The sequence below is a fragment of the Cupressus sempervirens genome, chromosome 5 (genome assembly GCF_028749045.1).
Source record: "Cupressus sempervirens isolate cs-2001-9-10 chromosome 5, ASM2874904v1, whole genome shotgun sequence".
Taxonomy (NCBI): domain Eukaryota; kingdom Viridiplantae; phylum Streptophyta; class Pinopsida; order Cupressales; family Cupressaceae; genus Cupressus; species Cupressus sempervirens.
The window spans coordinates 938,542,642-938,567,372 of record NC_143122.1 but is presented as its reverse complement, the minus strand read 5'-3'; the positions used below and the strand labels follow the sequence as shown (position 1 = coordinate 938,567,372).

The 24,731-nt window shown below is 38.0% G+C and overlaps 1 protein-coding gene across 8 annotated transcripts in view; it reads right to left on the bottom strand.

Annotated features, from left to right (window-relative positions):
• Positions 1-24,731, bottom strand: part of LOC149559044 (uncharacterized) — a 78,666-nt gene that overhangs the window by 52,673 nt on the left and 1,262 nt on the right. For 5 of the 8 annotated variants that reach the window (XM_089832996.1, XM_089832995.1, XM_089832998.1 and 2 more), the window contains one exon: positions 23,176-24,413. In XM_089832996.1, coding sequence (XP_089689122.1) covers positions 23,177-24,304 — 1,128 coding nt within the window. In that variant the 5' untranslated portion in view covers positions 24,305-24,413 and the 3' untranslated portion in view covers position 23,176. Of the gene's footprint in view, positions 1-23,175; positions 24,461-24,731 lie in introns of all 8 variants that reach the window. The other 3 variants (XM_089832999.1, XM_089833000.1, XM_089833001.1) reach the window with 1 other exon arrangement.

The following is a 24,731-nucleotide window of genomic DNA, read 5'->3' as shown; positions in this document are numbered from 1 at the left end:
ATCTTGCTTCTCCTTCCATTGAGAATTACCTTGATGTCTTCTCTTTAACTTCTCTTCTGCACTCAGAGCATATTGATAAGCATCCTCAACTGAATCAATGTTCAGCATACCAATCTCATATTGAATGTTGAATCTCAGGCCATTAATATATCTAGCCACCTTTTCCTTAGAAAGTTCTCTATGTCCAGACCGAATTGTTAACTTATAGAACTCCTCTGTGTAATCCTTCATAGACATATCCTTCTGTTTCAAATTCTACACAACTCAAGTTCATAATTAACAGGAATGAACTTAGCCTTCAACTTTGTCACCATCAATCTCCACCTAGTGATCTTTGTTTCACCTTCCTCGTCTCTATCTCTTTGCAATTCTTTCCACCATAAGGCAGCATGTCCTTTCAACTTGGTTTGTGCCAACCACACGCTGAGCGAATCTTCAATATCTTCTAACTCAAAGTAGTCTTCCAACTCACCAATCCAATCAATTAGGTCTTTAGGATTCAAAGTACCTAAGAAATTAGAAACATTCATTTTGTGCTTCAATTTCAATTGAGTTCTAGATCTATCCAACCGACCAATTCTGTCTTCCACAAGTCTCTCTAGCCGATCAGTCCTATCTTCTCTATTGCATCTAGCAAGTTCAAAGTCTTCAACAACTTCCTCATAACCATCCTTGGTACCCACATTCCTTGGTACACCAACTATAGCTCTCATGATCTCAACAACCATTTCATTCTTCATCAACTCCATCTTAGATCTGAAATCTACTTTAATCTTCTCTATAATCCTCGGCTCCACAACATGAAAAAGATCTACAATTGCTCTAGGGTTCAATCTTCTCAAAGGCATCTTCCAAGATCTTCGCAAACCCAAAACAACAAATCTACAAGATCAACCAACTCCACAAGCAACTTGCTCTGATACCACTTGATGCAGTAAACGGCAAGAGAATCCCCAAAGGAGATGTCCTAGCTCCCAGCAAATAACCACATAGTGGGATATAAACAATAGCACAGAGATTTAGATCCACAACGATGTTAATTCTCATAATAGAATCATCTTATTTAGATCCAACATGCCTGACTACAAAGCCTTCCCAGGTTACGGCCAAATACTTCAGCAATTATAATGATAGTTCTGCAAGACCTCGCAAGATCCAACCTCTAGCTAGCTCAAACCCACAATCTCGTAGAAACTCCAAGAAGAATCCAAACTTGTGCTCGCAAGCCACCAAGCAATCTTCTTGTTTCTCAATCCCACACTTAGCTACTAGCTCTACCAAACTTTGCTCCTCTCAGCTACTCCATCTTGTCTATGTTGAAAGAATGACTCAAGAAACCATCAAACCCTCTACTTACATTAAACAAGACGGCCTAGCAAGTTACATTAAATAAGCCCTTACATTAAATAAACCCTCAAGCCACAAGTTGGTTTGGCAAGAAATACTAAATACATGAAATAACTAAATACTTAGGGCAAGCCCCAAGTTTACAATGCATAGCTAACTCATACGACAACATAAAAGTACACACCCTTAGGCATAGGTCCATGTGTCGTCCAAAGATCCAAATCCAAAAGCGCATAAGACAAATCCCATGGATTGAAGCTCACGAAAATAATCTCCAAATCCTATCCAGGAAATCAGGAACACTCTGCCAGCAACCACCAAAAAGGCTCTTACTCCAACATGATTACTCCAATCATTATGCGCACTTAGGACAAGGTTCCCAAATATGTCTCGAGAACATCCCCAACTGCATGAACCATAAGTCTACAAATGTGAGCTAGAAGCTCCTGCATACAGGATTGATGACTACCCTAAGATGCTCCTACATCAGGAGGATATTGAAGACTTTGGCACCTACATACAAACAAACACCACAAATGATTGAACAAGTTATTCCCCTAACATCTAATTTTACAAGAGAGACTCTTCTTGGGAGATTACAATTAGTAGAAATGTGGATGAGACAGAATGGAGAATTGCCTAGAGTTGAAACCGCTTTTAGTGCATCAAGTGTTCAACTTATGTTGACAAGGAGTGCAAGTACAACTATAGATTATGCCAGTAGCAGCATAACAAAAGTTGAAGAAGACAATATGATTGAGGAGGGTCTTGCCCTGCTTATAAAGAGAGAACCTAAAGGTAACAAAATCTTTAAATGAACTTGGGCATTATTCTTCTAAATGTTGTAAGAGAGTAAAGAAGTATAAGAAGCCCTATAAATTAAGGATGCCTAAGGATTGTCTTTTTGCAAATGATGGGGAATTTAATGCTAGACTAGAATTCTTGCATGAAAGTGATGATGAGAATGATGAAATAGGATTTGTAGCTATTAAGAAAGAAAGCCTTGAAAAAGAAAAAGTTGGAAAAGAAAAAGCATTAGTATGACAAGTTGAAAAGAAGAAATTTGATTGGCTTATTGATAGTGGTTGTTCCCATCACATGACTGGATATATGAATAAATTTATTGAATACAATAGTTATGATGGAGGAATTGTTAGAGTTGGAAATAATGCAGCCTATCATATTAAAGGAAAAGGAGCTATTACACTTGATGGAAAGACTAACACTGATGGTGTCTACTTTGTGGATGGTTTGAAACATAGTTTTTTGAGTGTTGGACAGCTAGTGGACAAGGGATATCAATTGCAGTTTACAGAGAAGACTTGCATTATCAAAGACAAAGATGGTACATTAATTGGTACTGGTACAAGGACAAGAGGTAATGTATTTCAGTTGAATCCTACTAAGATGACATGTTTAGTTGCTAAGGTGGATGATAGTGGGTTATGGCATGAGATTTTGTCATATCAACTTTGATAAAATTGTGAAAGTCAATACTCCATTTGTAATTAGAGATTTGCCTAAGAATGTGAAACCTACTAACATGATGTGTAAGGAATGTGTAATGACAAAATAGAAGAAAAGCTCATTTCCAAGCAAGAAATTTACTACATCCGCAAAGTTGGAGATTGTGCACATAGACTTGAGTGGTCCTACAAAGACAAGAGCATTCTACGGTGAAAGGTATTTTATGATTCTTGTTGATGATTTCACTAGCATGATGTGGGTAACATTTCTTAGAGAGAAATCTGAAGCTTTTGAGAAATTCAAGATATTTAGAAGTATAGGTGAGAATGAATCTGGTTTGAAGATTAGATGTTTGAAATCTGATAGAGGAGGGGATCTTACTTCAAATGAGTTTAACAATTTTTGTGAAAATAATGGTATAAAGAGACAACTTTCAGCCCCTAAAACACCTGAATAGAATGGGATAACATAGGAACTAAATAGTGACAGAGGCAGCAAGAGTAATGATGTTTGAAAACAATGTATCTAAAATCTTTTGGAGAGAAGTAGAGTACACTATGAACAGAGTACAAATCAGACAAGACATTGGTAAGACACCTTATGAACTTTGATTTGGACATACACCTTCTGTAAAATATTTCAGAATCTTCGGAAGTGTTATATTGAAAGAGATAATGACATTGGAAAGTTTGATTCAAGAAGTGATGAAGGTATGTTCCTTAGATATTCATTGAAAAGTAAGATATATAGATGTTTTAATCAGAGAACTAAGACTATTGTTGAGAGCGCACAAATGTGGGAGTTGAAGAAAGGTTTAGAATTCAAAAAAGAATACTTTATTATAATTCTAATGAAAAAACTAATCCAAGGCCCCAACAAAGAGAATGTTGAACATGAGTTATTTATGAGATTGACACTGATCTGCAGACTGAAATTCTGAGAGGAGTAGAAAAAGAAGAATCTAGATCTGGACCTAGAGCTGGAATCAGAGTTGAAGCAGTGACACCTAACATAAATTTGATAAAAAACCACCCTGCTGAACAGATCATAAAGACGGAGAAGTTATGACAAGAAACAAGGTACAAGAACTATGTTTGATTTCTCACCTAAGAATTCTGAAGAAGCTTGCAAAAATCATTATTGAATTAAAGCAAAAGAAAAACTAGAACAGATTGAGAAGAACAATACATGGGAATTGGTTCTTATACCTAAGGATAAGAATGTTGTTGGAAATAAATGGTTATTCAAAAATAAGATGAATGAACAAGGTGAGGTTGTAAGAAATAAAGCAAGACTGGTATGTAAAGGCTATTAACAGCAAGAAGGAGATGACTTTGAAGAAACTTTTGCACCTATTGCTAGATTAGAAGCAGTGAGAATGTTTTTGGCATGCGCTAACAAGAATTTTACAGTGTATCAAATGGATGTCAAATCAACTTTTCTAAAAGGAGAACTAGAAGAAGACATATACATTGAGCAGCCTGATGGTTTTCCTTTAACAGATCAAAAGGATATGGTTTGCAGATTGAAGAAAGCAATATATGGATTGAAACAGGCACCTAGAGCTTGATATGCGAGATTGGATAAGTATTTGACAAGTTTGGGATTTGTAAAAGGTAATATTGATAGTAACTTATATTTGAGAAAGATTGACAACAGCTTACTGATAGTTGAGGTATTTGTGGATGACAATTTTTTTCGAGGAAATGATGAAGCAAGGCATTTGCAGTAGAAATGAAGAAAGAGTTTGAGATGAGTATAATTGGAAAGATGAAGTATTTCTTGGGATTGCAGATTGTTTACAACAAAGATGACATTTTCATATCGCAAGTTAAGTATCTTAAAGAATTGATGAAAAGATTTGCTTTGGAAAGTTGTAAACTTGTTAGAACACCTATGGTAACTAGACACAAATTATCTATCAAAGATAAATCCCCTATTGTTGAACAGAAAAAGTACAGATCTATGATTGGTGGATTGCAATATTTGACACACACAAGACCTGATATAGCTAATGCTGTTGGAATTGTGGCAAGATTGCAAACAAATCCTAAAGAGATAGCATGCAACAATAAATTTAAAAAATCAGATATTTGAAGGGTACACCTGATTATGGATTATGGTGTGACAAATCAAATGATTTTACTTTGTGCATACATTGATGTGGATTGGGCAGAAAGTGTAGATGACAGAAAAAAACACTGGTGGTGGAGCATTTTTCTTGGAAGGAAGATTGGTTTCTTGGCTAAGCAAGAAATGAGACTTTATTTCATAGAGTACGATAGAAGCAGCGTATGTAGCAGCAGCATACAATTGTAATCAGATTATTTGGATAAAACAAATGCTGAAAGACATTGGGATTGAGTTTATAGAGCCTATAATCATACATTGTGATAACACAAGTACAATGAGTATGTCAAAGAATCCAGTGTTACATTCGAAGACAATGCACATATCTATTATCATTTTTTGAGAGAAAAGGTTGCAGAGCGAAATCATATTGGAGTATGTTAGCACAAAGGAGTAGATAGCAGACATATTTACAAAACCTTTTGCAAATGACACATTTGAGTACTTGAGAGGTATGTTTGGGGTTATGCCCCAACCTACTTTTGAGTAGTTAATGCAAAGATTGCATCAGTCCAATGGTAGCAAAACACTATTTCTTTTATCTGGATTGGATGTTGATGCTTCCTCTATGGGAGAGTATTTGTGTTTGAGCCAAGTCATAAAGGACTCTTGGTAACTGGCATTTTATAGTGCCTTTGGACACTTGAGCTTATTACAAATCATACTTGGAGAATTGACATAATGATACCTTTGTCACTGATGTCAATGAGGGAGAGAGTACATGAAAAACATCCTATGAAAGATTATCCTTTGAGGGAGAGATGAGTACAGTATACAGAAATGGGGAGAGAATAACACATCTGATTGATGTCAATGGGGGAGAGATGTTCCTAAGAGATTCATATTCATTGATGAAGAGGATTTGAAGATTTGATTGATGAAGGGGATTTGAAGATTTGATTGATGAAAATGATTTGAAAAGATGTTGATGTACGAGGGAGATTAACACCTTCCTTGTGCATGTTGGTTATAGTACAGGTGACATTCATGGACAACATGAATGGGGGAGTAAATGCAGCAAAGACACATTTTGGTATTTATGAAACTTAGATGTTATTCATCTATGTTGCCATCAATGCCAAGGGAGACATTGTTAGCATGAATGCGGATGGTATTCCTATGGGGAAGTATCCTAGCAGTGTTGGAGACATGATTCAGAGATTTCGTGTTGCATTCATGACAGAGTTTGTCATTGATGTCAACATACAGGGTATTCTGTGAAGACTGGAAAAGTAGCAGGCAGAGTTTGGCTTCGCGCAGTTCAAGGATTTAAGATCACCTTATGCACACTTGGGATTATGATCTAGAGTATGTCTAGATGCTACAATTAAGAGCGCATATGGAAAGATGAAAACTAGACAGAGTTATGATGGATTTGTTGATGGCAGCTTTTAGATAGAGTTTCAAGAAAGCGGGTACTAATGTTTTGACTATATCTCCTAACAAAGATGGACTCTGGTTGAGCAGACTTGGACAGAGGTAGAAGACATGTTGTGGTTAGTCACGCACATTCAGAGGATCACCGAGTGAAGAGTTATGAAGACTGTGAGCCGATAGATTGCTTGTAATTGTGAATAAGATGTAATATTGTAATGTAACGTGTAAATGTAATATCTTAAGTTAGTCTTTTATTATTATTGTAAATTGAGAAAGCCTCAAGGTTGCCTCAATAACTTATTCTAGAACTTGGTATAAAGGAAAGGTCATTTCCTTGGATATAAAGTGTGATATGTGGTCATATCTATTTAATGTATTGTGGGAACTTACATGTAAACATCTTTTGGATCAAAGAAGTGTTTGGTGCAGTTGAGGCACGGTGAGGTTACAAGGAATTGTATTTGACAAAAAAGTAGTTGTTGGACAGTTGTTGATGTAAACCTGTATTATTCAGTGAGGACAGTACTAAAGTTGTTTGAACAGTGGGTCCTTTTGTCTTCCTTTTAACCCTAATAGGGTTGGAATCTTCCAATAGGGATTCAAAGTCTCATAACAGGGACTCATAAGTACTAATTGTATTTCATTGACTCTTAACAGGGTCCATCCTTTCCAAGGAACTTTAATATTAGTACATCATCTTGTGGGTACCATCCCCATCGAGGGTTTCCCTTTGATCAAGGGTTTCCCTAGTCAATAGATCTGGTGTTATTGTGTATGGTTATCATTTTGTGGTTATTGCATCTAATGTTTACATGTTTCAACCTTAATAAGGATATTGAGAGTTGTTTTAATTGCATAACTGTTTTCAACCCCCACCCCCTCTCAATTATCTTGGTAGATTTTACTTTCTAAAATGGGTGGACGACTTAGACCAGCCCATTTATTTCACTATAGGCTATTGTTGAGGGCAAAGAATTAAAGTATGACGGAGTGAGAGGTCCTCGGAATGGTTTGCATCGTACAAAAGTTCAAACATAGTTGGCGATGGCATTCACGTTCTACATGGAACACCAGGCGCTAACATACCTAGTGAATGAACTAATTATATAGGGGAGGGTGAGCAGATGGTTGTTTGCTACAACAATTCACCTTCACTTTCCTGACGCATGCTAATTTCACATCGTTGTCTTGCCGGAATGGTATAAGGGTATTGCAGAGTATTTCTCAACCTCACAGTTTTTGAGGGACATGTCACCGGGTGGGCAATGAAAGTTGGTACTTAGAAGACAAACCTTTTAATTGATTTGTGGGTTGTTATACAAAATGGGACCCAACCAAGTACTAAGGAGAAGTGTCATGGAGGAGGAAATATTAAGTGTTCTAAGGGAAGCACAAGAAGGGCTAGTCAGAGGATATATGGGACCCGATACCACAACATGGAAGGTACTCCTTGCAAGGTTATGGTGGCCTACTCTGTACAACGATGTCAGGGAGTGGGTCGTAAGTTATGCTAGTTGTTAAAGAGCGGGGAAAAACCAATTGAAAAGAGATTTCATGCCGCTTAATTATTCACATGTGCAAGACCTGTTTGAGCATTGGGACTTGAATTTCATTGGACCTCTGAAGGCAAGTAGAGCTCAAAGGTGTCAGTACATTGTGGTGGCGACAGAGTACCTAACGGAGTGGGTGGAGGCATGGGCTTTGCCGAACAACTCAGTAGTGAGTACAACAAAGTTCATTTATGAGAAAATTATTACACAATAAGGTATCCCTATCCAATTGACTAGTGACACAAGTTACTTCGTGAACCATGTCATCTGGTTGCTCACAACAAAGTTCAAGATCTTTCATTCATTATCTAGTCCATACTATCCCAAACTAACAGCCAAGCGGAGGCTACAAACAAGAGTTTGGTATCGATGATATAAAAATTATGCGGAGTAGGGCAAGTTGACTGGGAGGATAAGTTACCATCGATACTCTGGGCTAGATGATGTTCGGATAGGAAATTGTCATCTCAGCGGAGTTCACACTTCCCAACATCCAACTCGCATTGAAAACATATTGGGGTATATGGAAAGCCTGCAGGAGAGATTGCGACTTAAACAAGTTGGATGAACGAAGGTTGATGATGCAATGGGCCACTAAGGTGGCACAACAAAGACGCAAAGTGTGGCATGACAAGAACCTCAAACGGGCTTAATTCACCCTAGGACAATTGGTATTGAAATATAATGGAAGGAATGAGATGAAGCCGAGAAAGTTTAAGGTGAAATGGTTGGGTTCGTACCAAGTCAGGGAAGTTGGCGACAATGGTGCTATCAAATTATGGACACTGAACACACATGGGATTTTGGAGGCGATAAACAAGTCTAAGCTAAAGCCCTACCATAAAAGATGAAACTGGTGCACAGGGCAATTTGACTTGGAGGGAACCACCACATGAAGTAGCTTAGAAAAAAAAATATTAGCAAAATTAAAAATTAAATTAAAAAAGAATGCTAAACCCTATGGTAGATTCACTGTATAGTGGGCATGCCATGGGGTGAGATTACTATATACGACTCCCACTATAGGGTGGGATACCGACACCCTTTGCTAAAGGGACCAAACTAAGAAACTTCTCAAAACATGGTGAATCTTCTGCACGCACTTTCCTTCATGCCGTTGACATACAATAAAAAAAACACATTGGCAATGCAAAAGCACATGTCGTACGATGATGGAGAAAGATGAGACTTGTGTTGTACAGTGTGTTGGCAATATGGTCAGTTAGATGTCTTGATGGTTGTCATTTATGGCAGCATATACTCAGCATTTCATTTGTGCATTCACAGACAGAAAATTGTCTAAGTATTAGACAGTTTGCAGCAGTATAGTGAACAAATCTTAGCAGTACGGACTATGCCTAGAGAGTTAGCTTATGTGCGGTTGAGGAAAGTTTTGTGACACCTTCATTATGATGTGTACCAGTGCGCATGTGTGTACAGTCAATATGACGCAAGTTACAGTAAGTCTAACAATGCTGGTATTTAACAGAGCATAGCAGAAAATAGAGTTGTACGGCTTTAGGAATTATTTTGGTTTCAAAATAATTACTAAGTCATGTTAAGCCAACTATGTGGATATTATTTTATATTATGTCAAGCGTGTGAAGACATGGAAGCTGACTAAACAACAATTTGTGAATGTGAAAGCTATTAAATAAAGACCTTATGTTGCACAGATAATGGGAAAGTGAGTTGCACAGCAAATGTATGTGATGCGCAGATATTGTGGAAATTGCGTGATTAGATGTGACATGCTAACTATTATGAGAATCGTCCACGAACCTTATGTGATGCGAAATTTGATGTAAGATCAGAGAAAGTGCGAGGACAGCAAGCAAATATTGTATGTATATCTATTCTGTGAAGGAACTGAATTGTATAATTGCATGTTAGGGCAATGGGCTCTTCTTCCATACATTGTAATTGATCTACCAACTCCTAACAGGGTTAAGGCTTCTAACAAGGCCAAGTCCTCTAACAAGGACTCAAGATACTATATGTACTTCATAAACTCCTAACAGGGTCAATATCCTTAACAAGATCCTATTGTTTAGTGAATCATCTAGTGGGTATCATCCCCACCGGGATTTTCCCTTGGCTAGGGTTTCCCTAGTTAACAAATAATGGTGTTATGAGTTCTCTACATGTGGTTTACTTTCATATGCAAGTTATAAAGTAATTAACAATATTCAGTTGTGGGGAAAAGTTTGTAGAACATTGATTCACCCCTCCTCAGTATTCTCTATTTTAAACACGGTGCAGAGGCAAAATAACACGGACGGGTGTGGTGTTGTACGGTATAGGAGAAAAAGCCATCCTTACCATCAACAAGCATAAATAAAAAATCGTCATACGTCCACTACCAAAGGAATGAAATCAATAGAAGGGAGACGTGATCATGGAGAGACTATGAGCAAGCACTGAGGGAATAAATGCGTGAGTGGAAGAAGTAATAACCCACACAAGGAACGCCCATTGCCTAGGACCACGTTGAAGAGAAAAGGATTTTTTACAAAATAAGGTCTAAACGCAATAACATGGGTGCCTACCCAACACAATAGTGGCAGGAAAACGCCGCATGGACATACTGAAACAAGTTGTTGTAAAACGCAACATCAAAATTGTTTCCCAAGTGGTTGGGTTGTTTCCAAACTTGGATAGTCTTGAAGGAGGAAGGATATACACCCTAACGTTTTTTTTGTCCTACTCTTCCACATTAATGACAAAGAGGTGATAGCTACTACTAGATTCAGCTGGAAAAAGAAACTCAAAATCTATGTTGCAGTCATAGCCAAGTAGTTCCAATAGCAGCACGAATAAAAATGCTCAAGTATTACCTTCAAGAGTGAAAGTTGCAGGTAAAATAGATATCACTTCTAGCAGTGGCAAGAAGAAGATGAGGCCCAAAGTTCAGATGGCGTTAGCTCCTTCGAGGGATGCAATGACATAACAGAGTGTGGCATTCGAGGGCTTGAACAGGCTTGAATACAAGAAACAGTGGCAAGACACACCTAAAGATGACCTAATAAAAAAAAGTTTGAGGACTGTACAGGTACAAAGGCAACTCAAAGTGACGATAGAGACCTTCAATAGGCATTCCCGGATAAGAGGATTTCCATATCTCGGGCGGGACTTGAGGGGTTCATTCACAGCCACAAAGTTTACATGAGTGTTTGGTATACCAAGGCGCAATAGAAAAAAGATTGACATGAAGGCATGAAAGATGACAAAAGAGGCAAAGGAATTTTGGATAAAGTTGGTATCTCAAGGCCTCACACCTACAGAGTTGGAACCTGTGGTGAAGCCATCAACAAAGCGAGGGATGAAGAAGTCCTTCATTGCAGAAGGATCGTGGTGATGTATCATAGACATAGTGAAGAGTAGATTGATAGGGTCGAGTCATGTTGCTGATATTGCCCTCCCTCGGATAGTGTTGATGAATGGGCTGATGAATGACACCATATATGATTGGGCTACACTCTTGGTGGATAGAATGTACGAGTTCATGACCTTGCAGCACAAAACATTTTACATGCCACATTATGCCACCTGCCTATTCTTGGATGCCACATGCATATAGATTCCATCTGACTCACTGGAGGTGAGACCTAGCCCCCTGATGCTTGGCGAGTCCCCATCATGTGTTGGAGTTACTTGGACATGCCAACAAGTCAGAAGGTACTTTCAAGGCAAAAGTGGTGAAGGCAAGTTGTCACAGAGTCGGAGTCAAAGGATGTCGACAGTGTACGAGAGGAGATGTCTTAGAGCTCTAGTGCCTCATAAGAGGAGCATAGTCACATGGCTGAGGATGACTTCGTTGAGTCAACAGTTGCCACAGTCACTTCAATGCCCACCCACACCCATGCAAGTTTTGTTCACATGACCTTTATTCTCAAACACTGAACACTTGACTCCACTATTGTCGACGGGATTGGTGACCTCCACAACAATTCCAGCATTTGACCAAATTGAGAATGGCACCCTTGGCAACAGCATCAAAGGTGGTTTCAGCACCCCTAGTGGAGATAGTTTCAATATCTTTGGCAGTGGAGTTATGTTGGTGAACAGATTGGTTCTTTTTAATTTAATTCTCAAATGCCCAAATTTGAAAGAACAACCCAATACCAACAGTTGGATAATCTATCATCAAGTTGATAGATTTCCTCTGAATTGAAAGGTACAGCTCCCTTATGGAAAGATATTCAATGAATCTTGTTTGTTCCTAAACTAATTTTGGTACGTTCTTAACCTGAGAAAGGAAGAGGAAAACCAAGCTAGCCCTAGACAAAACTAACTCAGGCAGATTTTAACTCCTAAATCTAGCCAATGCCAAGAACACACAATTCCTATGACTTCTTGATATCGGTAATGTAATATGAATGTAAATAATGTAAGTGAAATGAAACTAAAATAAAAGAAGATTAAACATTCTAATCTTTGCAATAGAAACAGTTGGAAATACTCTGATCTACAACCCATTTGCCATTTGACTCGAGATGCAAGAAAGTGCTCAAAACTGAATACAACCATGCTTCGATTGATTATAATCAGAAAAGTAATAACCAAATGCTCTGATTCAGCATAAAACCTCTTTTCACATTGAACACAACAAATAAGAATACTCCAACTTTATTTGCTCACAATCCCTTTGTCAAATCGATTACAAAAATCAGAATACAAATCCCCTAAGTACATGAAATGAAATGCATGAATGAAACTACTATCTCCCCTCTACTCCAGCAATACCTACTATTGCAGAAAAGAAGAACCCCGCTTTTTTTCATCAAATTCCTATTTAACATTTCCTTTTTCTGACTGTGGCCCTTCAGTCACCAAAATAACTGATTCTTTCTAATCCAAGTTTTTAATCATTTTTTTAATGATAATCTATTTTCAATCTTTTGGAATCCCATTCTTTTAACTTTAATACCCTCACCATTTTAATGAAATCGCTCTTTATAGTTTTAATGCAAAAGATTCTTCAAAGTTTGAAATTGTCTTCTGAATATTGGTAACTGCTAGGATTCCCTGACTCTTCATTTCCAAAATCTGACTGGCCCAGATTCCTTTACATCTGGTCTAGCACCAATTACAAATTATCTTCCTACCTCGAGCAAGGGAAATCATGATCTTCTACATAATGATTTGTCATGAGCAAAATGAAGAAAATGTTTGATGTTTAAGTTCTCAGTTCTAAATTCAGAGAAGAACATTTTCAAGACATTCTGCCAAACAGTTCATATGTATTGACAAAATGTGCACTCCTTGTATCCTTTACATTTACCATATTTACTTATCAGGCCTAATGTCTGCTTTATAGTACTTGGAGACCAAATATGCCTCGAACACTAGTCGTGGCTTTACAGATTTGTATAATGTGTGTCATGCATGCACAGGGCGAGTTCCAGTGAAAAATGTTGTACAGACCAAGTGCACCAATGCACACAAACCAAGTCACAAAAATCATTCCCATCCTGTGTGTCTCGTAATGTTGAAAGGCAAATAGACAAACCAATATAACACAAGTGATAGGAACGACTGCATATTCATGATGGCCTTTTGTCATGGCAAGTTCAAGCCCTGATACTGCAGAGAAAACTGAAATCACTAGGGTTAATATGCCATCTCCAATCACCATGCAAGTACCAAGGAGAACTGTTATCAACAATGCCATGTGCAAATTTTGTGCCTTTTAAGAATCCAAATTCTTTGTCTCTAAAGGATATTCCAATTTATATGTTGGGACATCTTCATCAACAATCTGATGATTTGGCAAAAGACTAACATTAGCATGTGTGCATAATAAAGAATATAAGGCAAAGTGCCATCGAGCTCTGGTTTAGCAATCACTTGGCAACCCAGTCAAGATGTTTCAGTAAGACCAAAAGCCAGATCTAACATATCATTCTCTTCATCTGTTGGTTCCTCTAGTTTATTATAATAATCCTCATCCATGACAATCACATGACAAGTGGAACACGCAAGCAATCCTTCACAGGCCCCTTCCAGCTCTATGTCATTTTGATGAGCAGCTTCGAGCATTGACATCCCTATTGGCACCTATATTGTCTTTTCCACACCATCTTTATCAACATATGTCACCGAGATTCCGCATTTCCTTGGTGCCTTCTCCCTGGGTATGATTCACATTATCTGCTGCTAATGCAAACCTCTGCTTCTGTTCCGAGCAGTGCCACCAGAAATGAAGTGCCGATGAAATTCGTGAGTGTAGTGGCTGATTCTGCGATTTCCAAATGCATGACCTCATTGAAAAATGTCACAAGGTTTACAAGTATTGGCGGGAAAGCCACGTTATCGAAGAACTGCGTTGCATAAATAAACAATGCAGCTTTTCACTATAGTGATCTTTGCTCAAAGGTCTTCCTTCCTAGTCGGCAAATGTTTCCAACTCAATATCCTTAGATTCATTGTGCTTGCCCCGCGATGCACTTGGTGACTGCCCTATAGCTGAAAATTCATTTTTAGCTTCTCCCGTGGCGGAAAATGAGCTTCTCCCATGGCGGAAAATGAGCAAATAGCTTCTCCTTGCAGAAAATGAACAAATAGCTTCTCCTTGCGGAAAATGAACAAATAGCTTCTCCTTGTGGAAAACAAATATGGGAGGGCATTTTCCGCCAAGGCAACTTCTTCATGCTTGGGTCATTCAACGACCTTGCCGCAATGGATGTGGATGTTGCTCTTTATATGATTCATCTTCACCCTTGCAACGGAGCTCGACAGACGTTATTTCTTGCTCATATGTGAAAGACCTTGAAACTTCTAAAACTCCTTTCGCGACCCCCATGTCTTCACTAGCCGTGGATGTGTCATCTTAAGTATGATGATATACTACTTGAATATACAAGGTTCCATTTTGCAAACAAGGAAAAGTTGGAACTCTCGATTTGCCAAGAACTCACAACTCAGGTGAATGGTATAAACTTCAACATTTTCCATGCCTTCGCTTCTGACTGAATACTAGAAAGTCTATCCATGACAAGCTCCAGTATGAATCTCTTGAACATTCAAAGTGAACACCGCTCCAACAACATTGGGATACTTCCTTTTAATTCGTGAAAGGGGATGGATTGCCGCGTCTTCTGGCGTCATACCCAGCCAGGGAGTTTGACTATAGTTTGCAGTGAGGCCATGGGTGGCACCATTACCACCTGCAAGTTCATCTTCCCCTAAAACAAGATTACTTGCATAACTCATTTTTTCTATTTCTTCAAACTCTCAATTTGAAATTAGCAGAGCTAGAAGCATAAGTCTTGATCTCTTCCTAACTGCTTCTAGATCATTGAGCTTGCTTACCTGCATTACCGCTGAGGGTATATTACGCTTCTCTACAATTTTATTGCGTGCAATGTCTTGTTTTCTTAATTGAGCTTCTATGTCGACCTGTCTCTTTTTCCCATACTTTCCAGCGGCGCATTTTTGCTCTTCCAAGACCCATGGTTATGATGCTGTACACAACTTGGAAAATCGTCAATGTAAAGATGAAAATGAAATGTATATACATTTCTTAAAGTAGGATTTTGCCTGTGCAGCTCCAGATGTGTATGTCTTCCTAAGGGTAGAAGAATAGTGTTCAAACTTATCTACTTGGTGACCCATTGTGATAATATCCTCATGAGCTATTGTTGAGTCAAGCAATCCACTGCCTCTTGATGCAAAATATATACCTCTGCTAAAATTTGCCTTTGGCTCTAGATATGGAGGACTAAAAGTAGGTAGCAAATTGGCATGGTCTCATTTGCTATCTTACCGGCAGCTAAAATAATAAGCCTGCATTAATATGATTATGTCTAGAGATACCGTCCCTAAACTTTCCAGTAGCCAAGGTAGCTTGGAAAACAAATCTGCCCAAGATGTTATCAGCATCAAAATGGCAACTCCATATGTCAGATTTTCCATCACTGCACAGCTTATCATTCCCAATGACAAACCATAGACAAATTTTCTAGACCTTTTTTTAAGTATCTGTGATACACGAGAACTTAGATATAGCATTGAAGAATTCCACCCAAATGGAAATCCAATATCTCTAGTCCATAGTGATGCGGATTCACCGATTGCCAGTAGGGTTCTCTATGAAAGTCCTTGATTCTCTTCTCATAACTCCTTTAAGCTTCTCCCTAAAATAACAAATTCATTCCCCTCTGGAATGGCACTCCTGAAATTAGGAACACTTGAAAAAGAATGCCAACTGAAAGATGCCAGGATTAACAAACCAGTGAAGCAAAAGGCAACCTTGACATGAGACTTTCTTGCACAACAATCTGTGTTCATGAATTTGTGCTTGGAGGTTGATCTTTGAAATTGATGGGCTAAGTTGGAAGCTTAAAATTGGGGTACTAGAAGTACGCCTACAAGTTAGTTTTTAGTTGCACCACCACCATCGTTGACGGAGTTGGTTATAACTACAATACCACAGGAGGTTGGCGAGAGTAGACCTGATATGGAGTTACTAGGTATTGAGCCACAAGGGGGAGACCTCCAACAGGCAAGACATAGGAGAGAATGTTATGTAGAGAGATGGAGATCTTAGGGTGTGGTGAGATGCTCGAGGAGGAGACAATACATGTAAACTCATGGCACCCTCACCTCTCCATGACACAACCCCCCAGCCCCACCAAAAATAGCCGATTTGGATGCTGAGAGTTCACCAATTAGTCCAATGCCTGTGGTGTTGGAGCAAATAATCTTTCAACCCCCTAAAGAGCCAAAGACTCTAGTGGAGTTAACCACTGACCTACTTAGGAGATGTCTGTGACAGTGAGTGTTGAACAAGCCCTTGGATAGGAGCGTAGTGGGATGGAGTCTAGAGAGGTTGACATGGACCAGTACCTGCAAGAGATGGTCGTAGGAGCTACAAGGGAGATAGCCTCTGTTCAGACATAGAATAAGGAGGAGGTGATAGAAAAGTTGGAGAGGCTCTTGACATTTGTACAAGTAGAATATATAAAGCAGTTCACAATGTGCTATGAATCTAGGGGGTGGCCTACGACAAAGTCCTTGGCCATGTTCGAGGATTGGGCACTCCAAGACAGACCAAGAGAGACTCGAGTAGTTGTATTGGTTAGGGAGATTGAGTAGGCTTCAAGAAAGGCTACTACATCTTACGGTTCTCGGAGCATGTCAGCCACACGTGAGACAGCTAGGATGGAGTTGGTGACTAAGTTGTGGATGGTGAAGGGAGATGTGGCTCGAGAGAGAGGGGGGCTTGAGCCACAGAGAGGGTAGTCATGGAGGCCGAGAGGGAAGCCATGCGAACAAAGAGGGATACTTTGTTGACTTGGCTGGAGGAGGCCAACACAACTAAGGTTGTATTGGAGTCATGTGTGGCGAGTTCTATGGCGGAACTTGATACCAAGGAGTAGTTACTAGAGGGAGTTATGATAGTGAAGAGGACGATGGAAAGGAAGTTGATCACAGATCAGGATTTGCAGCTCAGAACATAACAGGTGTACAAGTTGCGGGCTCGCTTACCAGCAACCCCACCACCGTCATCTGTGGCTACAACATCAGGGACACACTCTCAGCCTCCCCTATCCTGATTTTCTTTTCTCTTTGTACAGTGTAGTGTGGGTTGTGAGTTTTAACATCATTCCATTTTGATTGCAGATCGTCAAGAGACAACTTTCTTTTGAGGGGGGGTGATATTGTCAGGTATAATGCTATGCATTGTCTAAAATGTTGTTAATGTTAATCATGTCGTTGGTCGTTAGCGTGGTCAAGGGGTAGGTGATTATGGTCACGATTGTTCACATCACACCCCCTTGGAGGTTATATGTACATGTTACCTCCCAATTTTTGACCTAATTTAAAATATAGCCGTTAAAGTTCACATAAAGTCAGTTGACAGTTAAATTGGTTATAATCCTATGAAATGGTAAGATGGTTAGTCGTTATAATTTCAAGTGAAGATAACATGCTAGTTGATTATTTATCACGAATTCATGTTATTGGAAAGGCAACTAGCCATTATGATTATTTATATCTTGTTATGATAATATGATTTAATTGCGGAGAATTTCCTTGCAGGAAACACGTCGAAGGGATGGAACCATTGTCAGAAATGAATAGGCACAGGAGCATCACCATCATTACGCAGATGGGTTGAGGACCTAGCGACTTGAAACAAGATACATCTGTGGGCCCACATGAGCTATTTAAATAAATAATTTGAGAAACATAAATAATTGGGTCAAAATATAAAACGTATCTCAAAGGATTTAATATGATCTTTTACCATATTATTATAATAGATATATCTATATACGTACATATAGATATAAAAATGAAATGACACCATTATATTATAATAGTTTAATAAGTGATGTCACCCCATTAAAATATTTACATGTTCATATATAATATAAAATTATAATAATATTCAAATATAATAACCTTCGAATTATAATCTTCCAACTTTATTCTTTTCTTTTTAATATTCTTGCTTTTAACCAATTAACATTTGGCATGTTAAATCAAATTAATAATTGGAATTCGAATGGATTTCTTTCTTTGAAACCAATGGAAGTTGAGAAGTCACGGCTAGTTCTTTATAAAGGAAGCTGTGAGGGAGAGACGGGATCACCATTCTCCTTGGTGCCTGAACTTCTTCCACCGTGCTACATTTCAGATTTCCTTTGCTCCATAAAACAATTCGACCCTGCATTGATGCGTTTACACCTTGCCATTGAATCAAATGCAAATTACTATTAAAACGTCTGCAAATGCCCTTGATACGTCTGCAATCTACCATTAATAATTTGCAATTTCCGACCCTGTTCAGTTTTGTGTGTTTCCAACTTAGCCGAGCAAGCATTTCCAGCTAGGGTATTGAGGATAAGCGCTAAAGAATGAGAGGGAGCCGATCACATTGTGGCCTCCATTGTATGATTCTTGTCTTTGATTATTATTTATTGTTCTTGCAATAATATATAATGTTGTGTCTAATATTATGATATAATTACTGCAAATGGTGTCGTCAATGAAGAGGCAATATATACTTGCGACCTGCGAGTAGTCTATGTAGCTGCAGTTCATAAGAATAGTTCCAATAAGGAATGAAATATATTATAAGAAATCTTCGAGGGTCCTTGAGAGAATAAACTGATCACATTTATATAAATTTTGCATTTGCCAATGAATCGGTATAAGGATGAGACACGTCCTTTCATAGTATTAATTTTGAATCTTTGATAGTGCCTTTTCGATTATGAATTGTTAACATCATCATCATTTGTTACTTCTAATACAATCCTTGCAAATAATAATTTACTTGACTTGGCTGCTTGATTGGGCTTAGTCAATAATTTTATCATGCCATAAGTGAGCATGATTGCGTTTGATATCTGGTTGATATTACAGAATTAATTTTCTTTAAAATAGATTAGATCATGGCAAGTGATAACCAAGTAATCCATAGTATGGATCCATAAATCATTATGTCACTAGATATTAGAATTAAACAATCAATTCTGAAATCTTTAAAGAACATAATTATGTAATCACAGATTGTGATAAGCTGGAATATATATATATATATATATATATATATATATATATATATATATATATATATATATATATGTTAATTATGAAACAGTTGAGAATCAACAGAAAGAACCGGTTGTTTGGAGAATTCCGAACACTTGGGACTCACCCGGCTGTATAGCCAAAAAAATGGGTGATGAGGTGAGAGAAAAGAATCCATAATAACATGAACAATATCAGTTATGACATAACAATGTTTATCATTTTTTAAAAGAATCATTTAAAAGCTCATGCATGAACATGTTTACTCTCCTGCTATCAAGTCAAATGGTGTGTTTAGATACCAGGATGCTCAGTGGATGATAAGATGATCCCTGTCTATTCTGGGTAGGGAGGGTCTTTCTCGATAGAGATTGTGTGGAAATAAGTTATGGTCCGAGGTTGGGTGGTTAAGCCCTTGACAATGTTTCACCTCTTCCAAGTTGTCGGACGTACAACAAACAAAGATAAGCTAAACATTCAATTGTTTGTTGGAAATAGGTATTTTTACTTTTATGACGTATATGCAAGACGAAGGTAAGATTAATCGAGTTATATCATCATTACAGTTATTTTACATTTAGTTGCAAGAGATAGATTTATCTGATGGATTGTTATATCAATCTTCCATTTATATGAATAATAAATATGAGCATATTTTCTAATCTTGAATTATTGCCACAATTAAGCAATCGGAAGGAAAGAAATGATACAATGGTATCTAAAGCCCTAATTGGTTCAGTGGTATCTAACGCTCTAATTGATACAGTGGTATCTGATGCCCTAAATGATCTAATGGTAATTGAAACTCTAAGTGATAGTGGTATTTGATGCTCTAAATGATCCAATGGTAATCGATGCCCTGATTGATACAGTGGTATGTGATACCCTATTTTATATAGTGGTATTTAATAGTAATCATCATTTGATTTTGATATAGCGGTATTGAATGGTAGTCGTTATATGATATTGTTATAGTGGTATTTGTGGACTAATCTAGGTGATTGCAGAAGCAGTTTTACAATGATTTATCAGTTCAAATTCCATGGTATGTAGATTTTAGTTTCCATAGTAAATTCATTTATGGTATTTCAATTCTTAGTTATGAAATTTTGTCTAACTAATTTTAACAGTAAATCTCTTTCACATGAACATGACTGATATAACTGTCTTCCTATGAAATTGAAGTAATAACTATATTCTTTGAGTTTGTTAGTTGTTAATTTAAGACCCAGGAAAACTGGTTGTTACAGTACAGTCCCTCGGAAGGAAGAGGGCATTATCATCATCATTATGATTGGTATCACCGGTGTTGTGCGTATCACTTGATGTAAACCGTGATTGATATCAATGGAAGATCTGGCAGTTCTCTTATGTTATCTTGCACTTACTTATATCGGTTATAACTCTTATCAGCATGCATTAAATGACCTATACCTGTAGGCTGTGAAAACTATGTGGCTTGAGATTGGAAAGAAAACATTCTTGTGGTAGGAGCAAAGAAACTAAATGATGGAACAAATAATGAGGCTGAAGTGCAGGCTGCCCTATTAACAATTAAGGTAGCCAAGAAACTGAAACTGGAAAATCTTCATTTGGAAAGGGATTTGAAGATAATTGCAGATGCAATTGTGAAAGGAGAGACAAGTGCATGAAATTTGAACAAATTCTTGATGAAAATCAATACACTGTTGAGATCATTTGCAGATTTCAAATTTTTACATGTAACAAAAATACTGAAAGGGGAATTCTCATAAGACTTTTGGGATTTGGATTTGGAGCCTTTAGAGGAAGGCCACCTTCGAAATGATAGTGGAGTTTGATGATCTTTCGTGCTTTGTTCTTCAAGGGTAGGGGTGCCCTTTCCCATAGGTGAAAGGCGGTAAAGTTTAAAGTAGAATTTAGATTTTAATCGAAATTCAAATACGCAAGTTAGATAACCATCGAAGGGGGGAGCTATGGGCATGCGATGTGAAGTTAAAGATATTTGTGCAAGGCTCAAGGGAAATCATTTAAAGTATATCTAATAAAGAATGATGTTCATTCTCTCGAGGATGGTGTAGGAGATGTTGAAAGTACCTTGGTAATCAAGTAAGGGAAGCGTCTAGAGTCTAGACGAAGCAAAGTTTCTAGCATGTGAGAAGGTGACAGAAGACATTTAAGCAAGAGATTGATAACTTGGTGGGTCATTTCACATTTGGTATCTAAAAGAACAAAGAAGATAGCAAAATGGTGTGTTGTAGGCAAACTTTTCCTTGAGGATGGTGCAATAGCAAACATGCTTCCAGGGGGAGGTGACAAGGAAGCGCATGAAGAGTGCTTTCATGGTGGACAACCTAGAGTTCTGGCAAATCTTGGAATTGTTTCTGGGTCATAAATTCACGTTCATTGATCACAGATACAGATCCAACATTGATATTTCATTGGCTTTACTGGCACGGGGCTTGGAACTAGACTCAAAGGAGATAGTGATATGTGTGATGAAAGCATGTGTTAAACCAGAATGGCTGGGCGGACTAATCCACTTGGTCATGTCAGCTGAGCCAGGTGTTGGATTTAGGGATGTCAAGGGGAATTGAAGGGCAGTGGCAGGTACAATAGAGGAAATTGAACCCTATCTTGTATGGAATGCTACCTCTAGCAGGGAGGAGAGGAGGGAGGATGCCATGAATGGTTGGGCTGTGCTGAAAAAGCATCCACATGAAGGAAGTCGAGAGAGGAAGAAAGAAAGGGAGGCTAGGGTGGAATGGCTAGCAAAGAAGAAGAACAAAGCGGTGGAATATGCACCAGAGGACTACTGGGTGAACAGATCAATGAATAACACAAGGAAAGCATAAAATATGGAGTTTACATAGTCTGTGTTTTGTTTTTTGTTACATCCCCTTCGAATTAAAAGGATATGATAAAGGCCCTGTTGTGTTATATTAAGGGCATAGGTAGTAGATATGTCAGCAGGCATTGTAAAATAGTAGACTGCATTTGGACCTTGGTGTTAATACCAGGTCATTTTGTGTGAAGGGGTTTTGGCATAGACATGGTGATAATCAGATCACACAAGTATGCATGTTTTGTACATTTATTTACCTTTATTAATAAATTAATTTAAAAAAAAAAAAATATATATATATATATATATATATATATAAATCATTATTTTATTAGATTAATTAATATTAAGTCATCATGTAAACGTGTCATCTATTTTTGACAACTTAATAAAAATGAATTTAATTAAAGCCCCATTAAAAATTGGGCACATTTAAAACTGTCCGAACATATGGGAAATTTTTTTAACTAATAGAGGCTTGAAAAAAGTTGTTGAATCTAATAGTATCTTTGCTGGGAGGGGTGTGACAATTCTGGTTGCAACTGTGTATCCTTTATACCTACACTCAGTCTAACAATAAAAAGAAAATTATCAGAATCAATTATAAAAAGCTTCAAGTTTGGGACCAAAGATTTAATTGTGGATAGAGGTAACAAAAGTATCATGGCATAGACATCCAAAGAGATACCACCAACTGCATATTACTGAAATTAAAGTTGATATTTAAACAATAATGCTGTCAACTTATAGAAACAGCTTTTTGGCAGTTCCACAGTAAATTACAGAAATAACGTCAAAAACGCAAATTTAAAAAAAAAATCTTAGAATTCAAGACATATTATGACAAAACTCTATACCAAGTAGTGAGCAAAGTTTTCTAGGTTATTTGGCATGTCAATACTTTAATTACTGTTCAAAGTTTTTAATGCTCACCTTAATTTTCTCGTCCCGGTATGCCTCGAACACTACTATCTGGCTGAGGTGATGATGTTGCAGCAAGTGCTGACTTCAAGGCTGCATTTGTATCACCAAGCTTTTGTTTGCCCTTTTTTCCAGATAATAATCTTGCTATCTGTAATTGAGTTTTAGCTATGATCTCTGTGCGCTTGAGTTCCATCTCACCTCTCCTAACTTCTGTCTCAGCCCTTAATCGTTCTGAGTCCTTGTACATTTCCATCTTTGCTTGCTCAAGCTTGAGGATCGAGTCGGCAAAAGATCTTATACTTTCTGCTACTTCACTGGTTGAATTCTTCCTACGTTTAGATGAAAGGCCCTTTCCTGAACCTTCTCCCGCATTTGCAATTTTGCTTCGAGGGGTACTAGTGTCACTATCCACTGCTGCACTCTCCTTTCTGTTTGGCAAAGTATTAGATCCATCTTCCTGGTTGCTGTCCTGCATTTGCCCCTCTGCTTCCACCACCATCATAACTCGATTTCCTTCTATAAATTCACCCAGATTAGATCGCATGTCTTGTGCTTTCCTGATAACTAGGTCTGAGTCTCCAATTTCCACCTTTGGCAACCCCTGTAATCCCAAATCAGTGAGGACAGGCTGCCCACCTGTATCAAGAAATGCAGTGCCAGGCTTGGACTGGTGCAATGCAGGGCATCTTAACAATCCATCCATACGGGTAAAGAAGGGCCAAGCAGAAGGTCCTGATCCAGGATTGCAAGTGCTAGCAGCCTCTGCCCTATATCGCTTCTTCATAGACTCTATTTTGTTTTTGCATTGTGACTGAGTTTTCATTGATTTGGCTCCAGAACTACGAGAGGAAACCTGTTTTGCAACATCCTCCCAGTCATTTCCTTTGAGCTTTGCTCGATTCCTAAGAAGCCATTTGGACTCATAAGCATCCAGAAGAGTACCAACAGCTCCTTCACTCCATTCATCTCTTTTAATCCTATCAGGCGTCTTTGAGACACCATTTTCTCCTACCCTTGTATTTTGTTGTAACTGTTGATGCTGGGCCTGTTGTAGTGGGATTTGAGCATGAGTCTGCTGTTGCTGCTGAAGTAGATGGTTTCCATTCTGCTGTTTTTCCATTGAATCCAAGTTTCCCATTAACAATAAACATTTACCAATGCTTTTCCTATACAGAGTTTGCTAGGCATGAATACTTCCAACACTTAGCCAGGAAGGGGGCCACCTTAAACGCATTTTCCTTGCTTTCCTGGTTATAAAATCTCAATAGATTCAGACTTCACACTGAACCTTAATCTGTAATTATAAAAGATCATTGCCATAAAAAGTTTGCCGATTGGACATCTAATGCAACTCGACAAGACAAAAACTTGGAGGCTAAATCAATATATATCAATACTACTTTACACAACTAGTAAACTGACATTATAATTTAACGACTTTATCATGTGGGCTGGCAGACAACGCAGGCAATTGAAGAGCAACAGACAACTCTATTTCTAGGTCTAATAGATAACAAAAAGAAGCTTTGATGAACGTACAAATACTAGATGATCCTAAGAACATA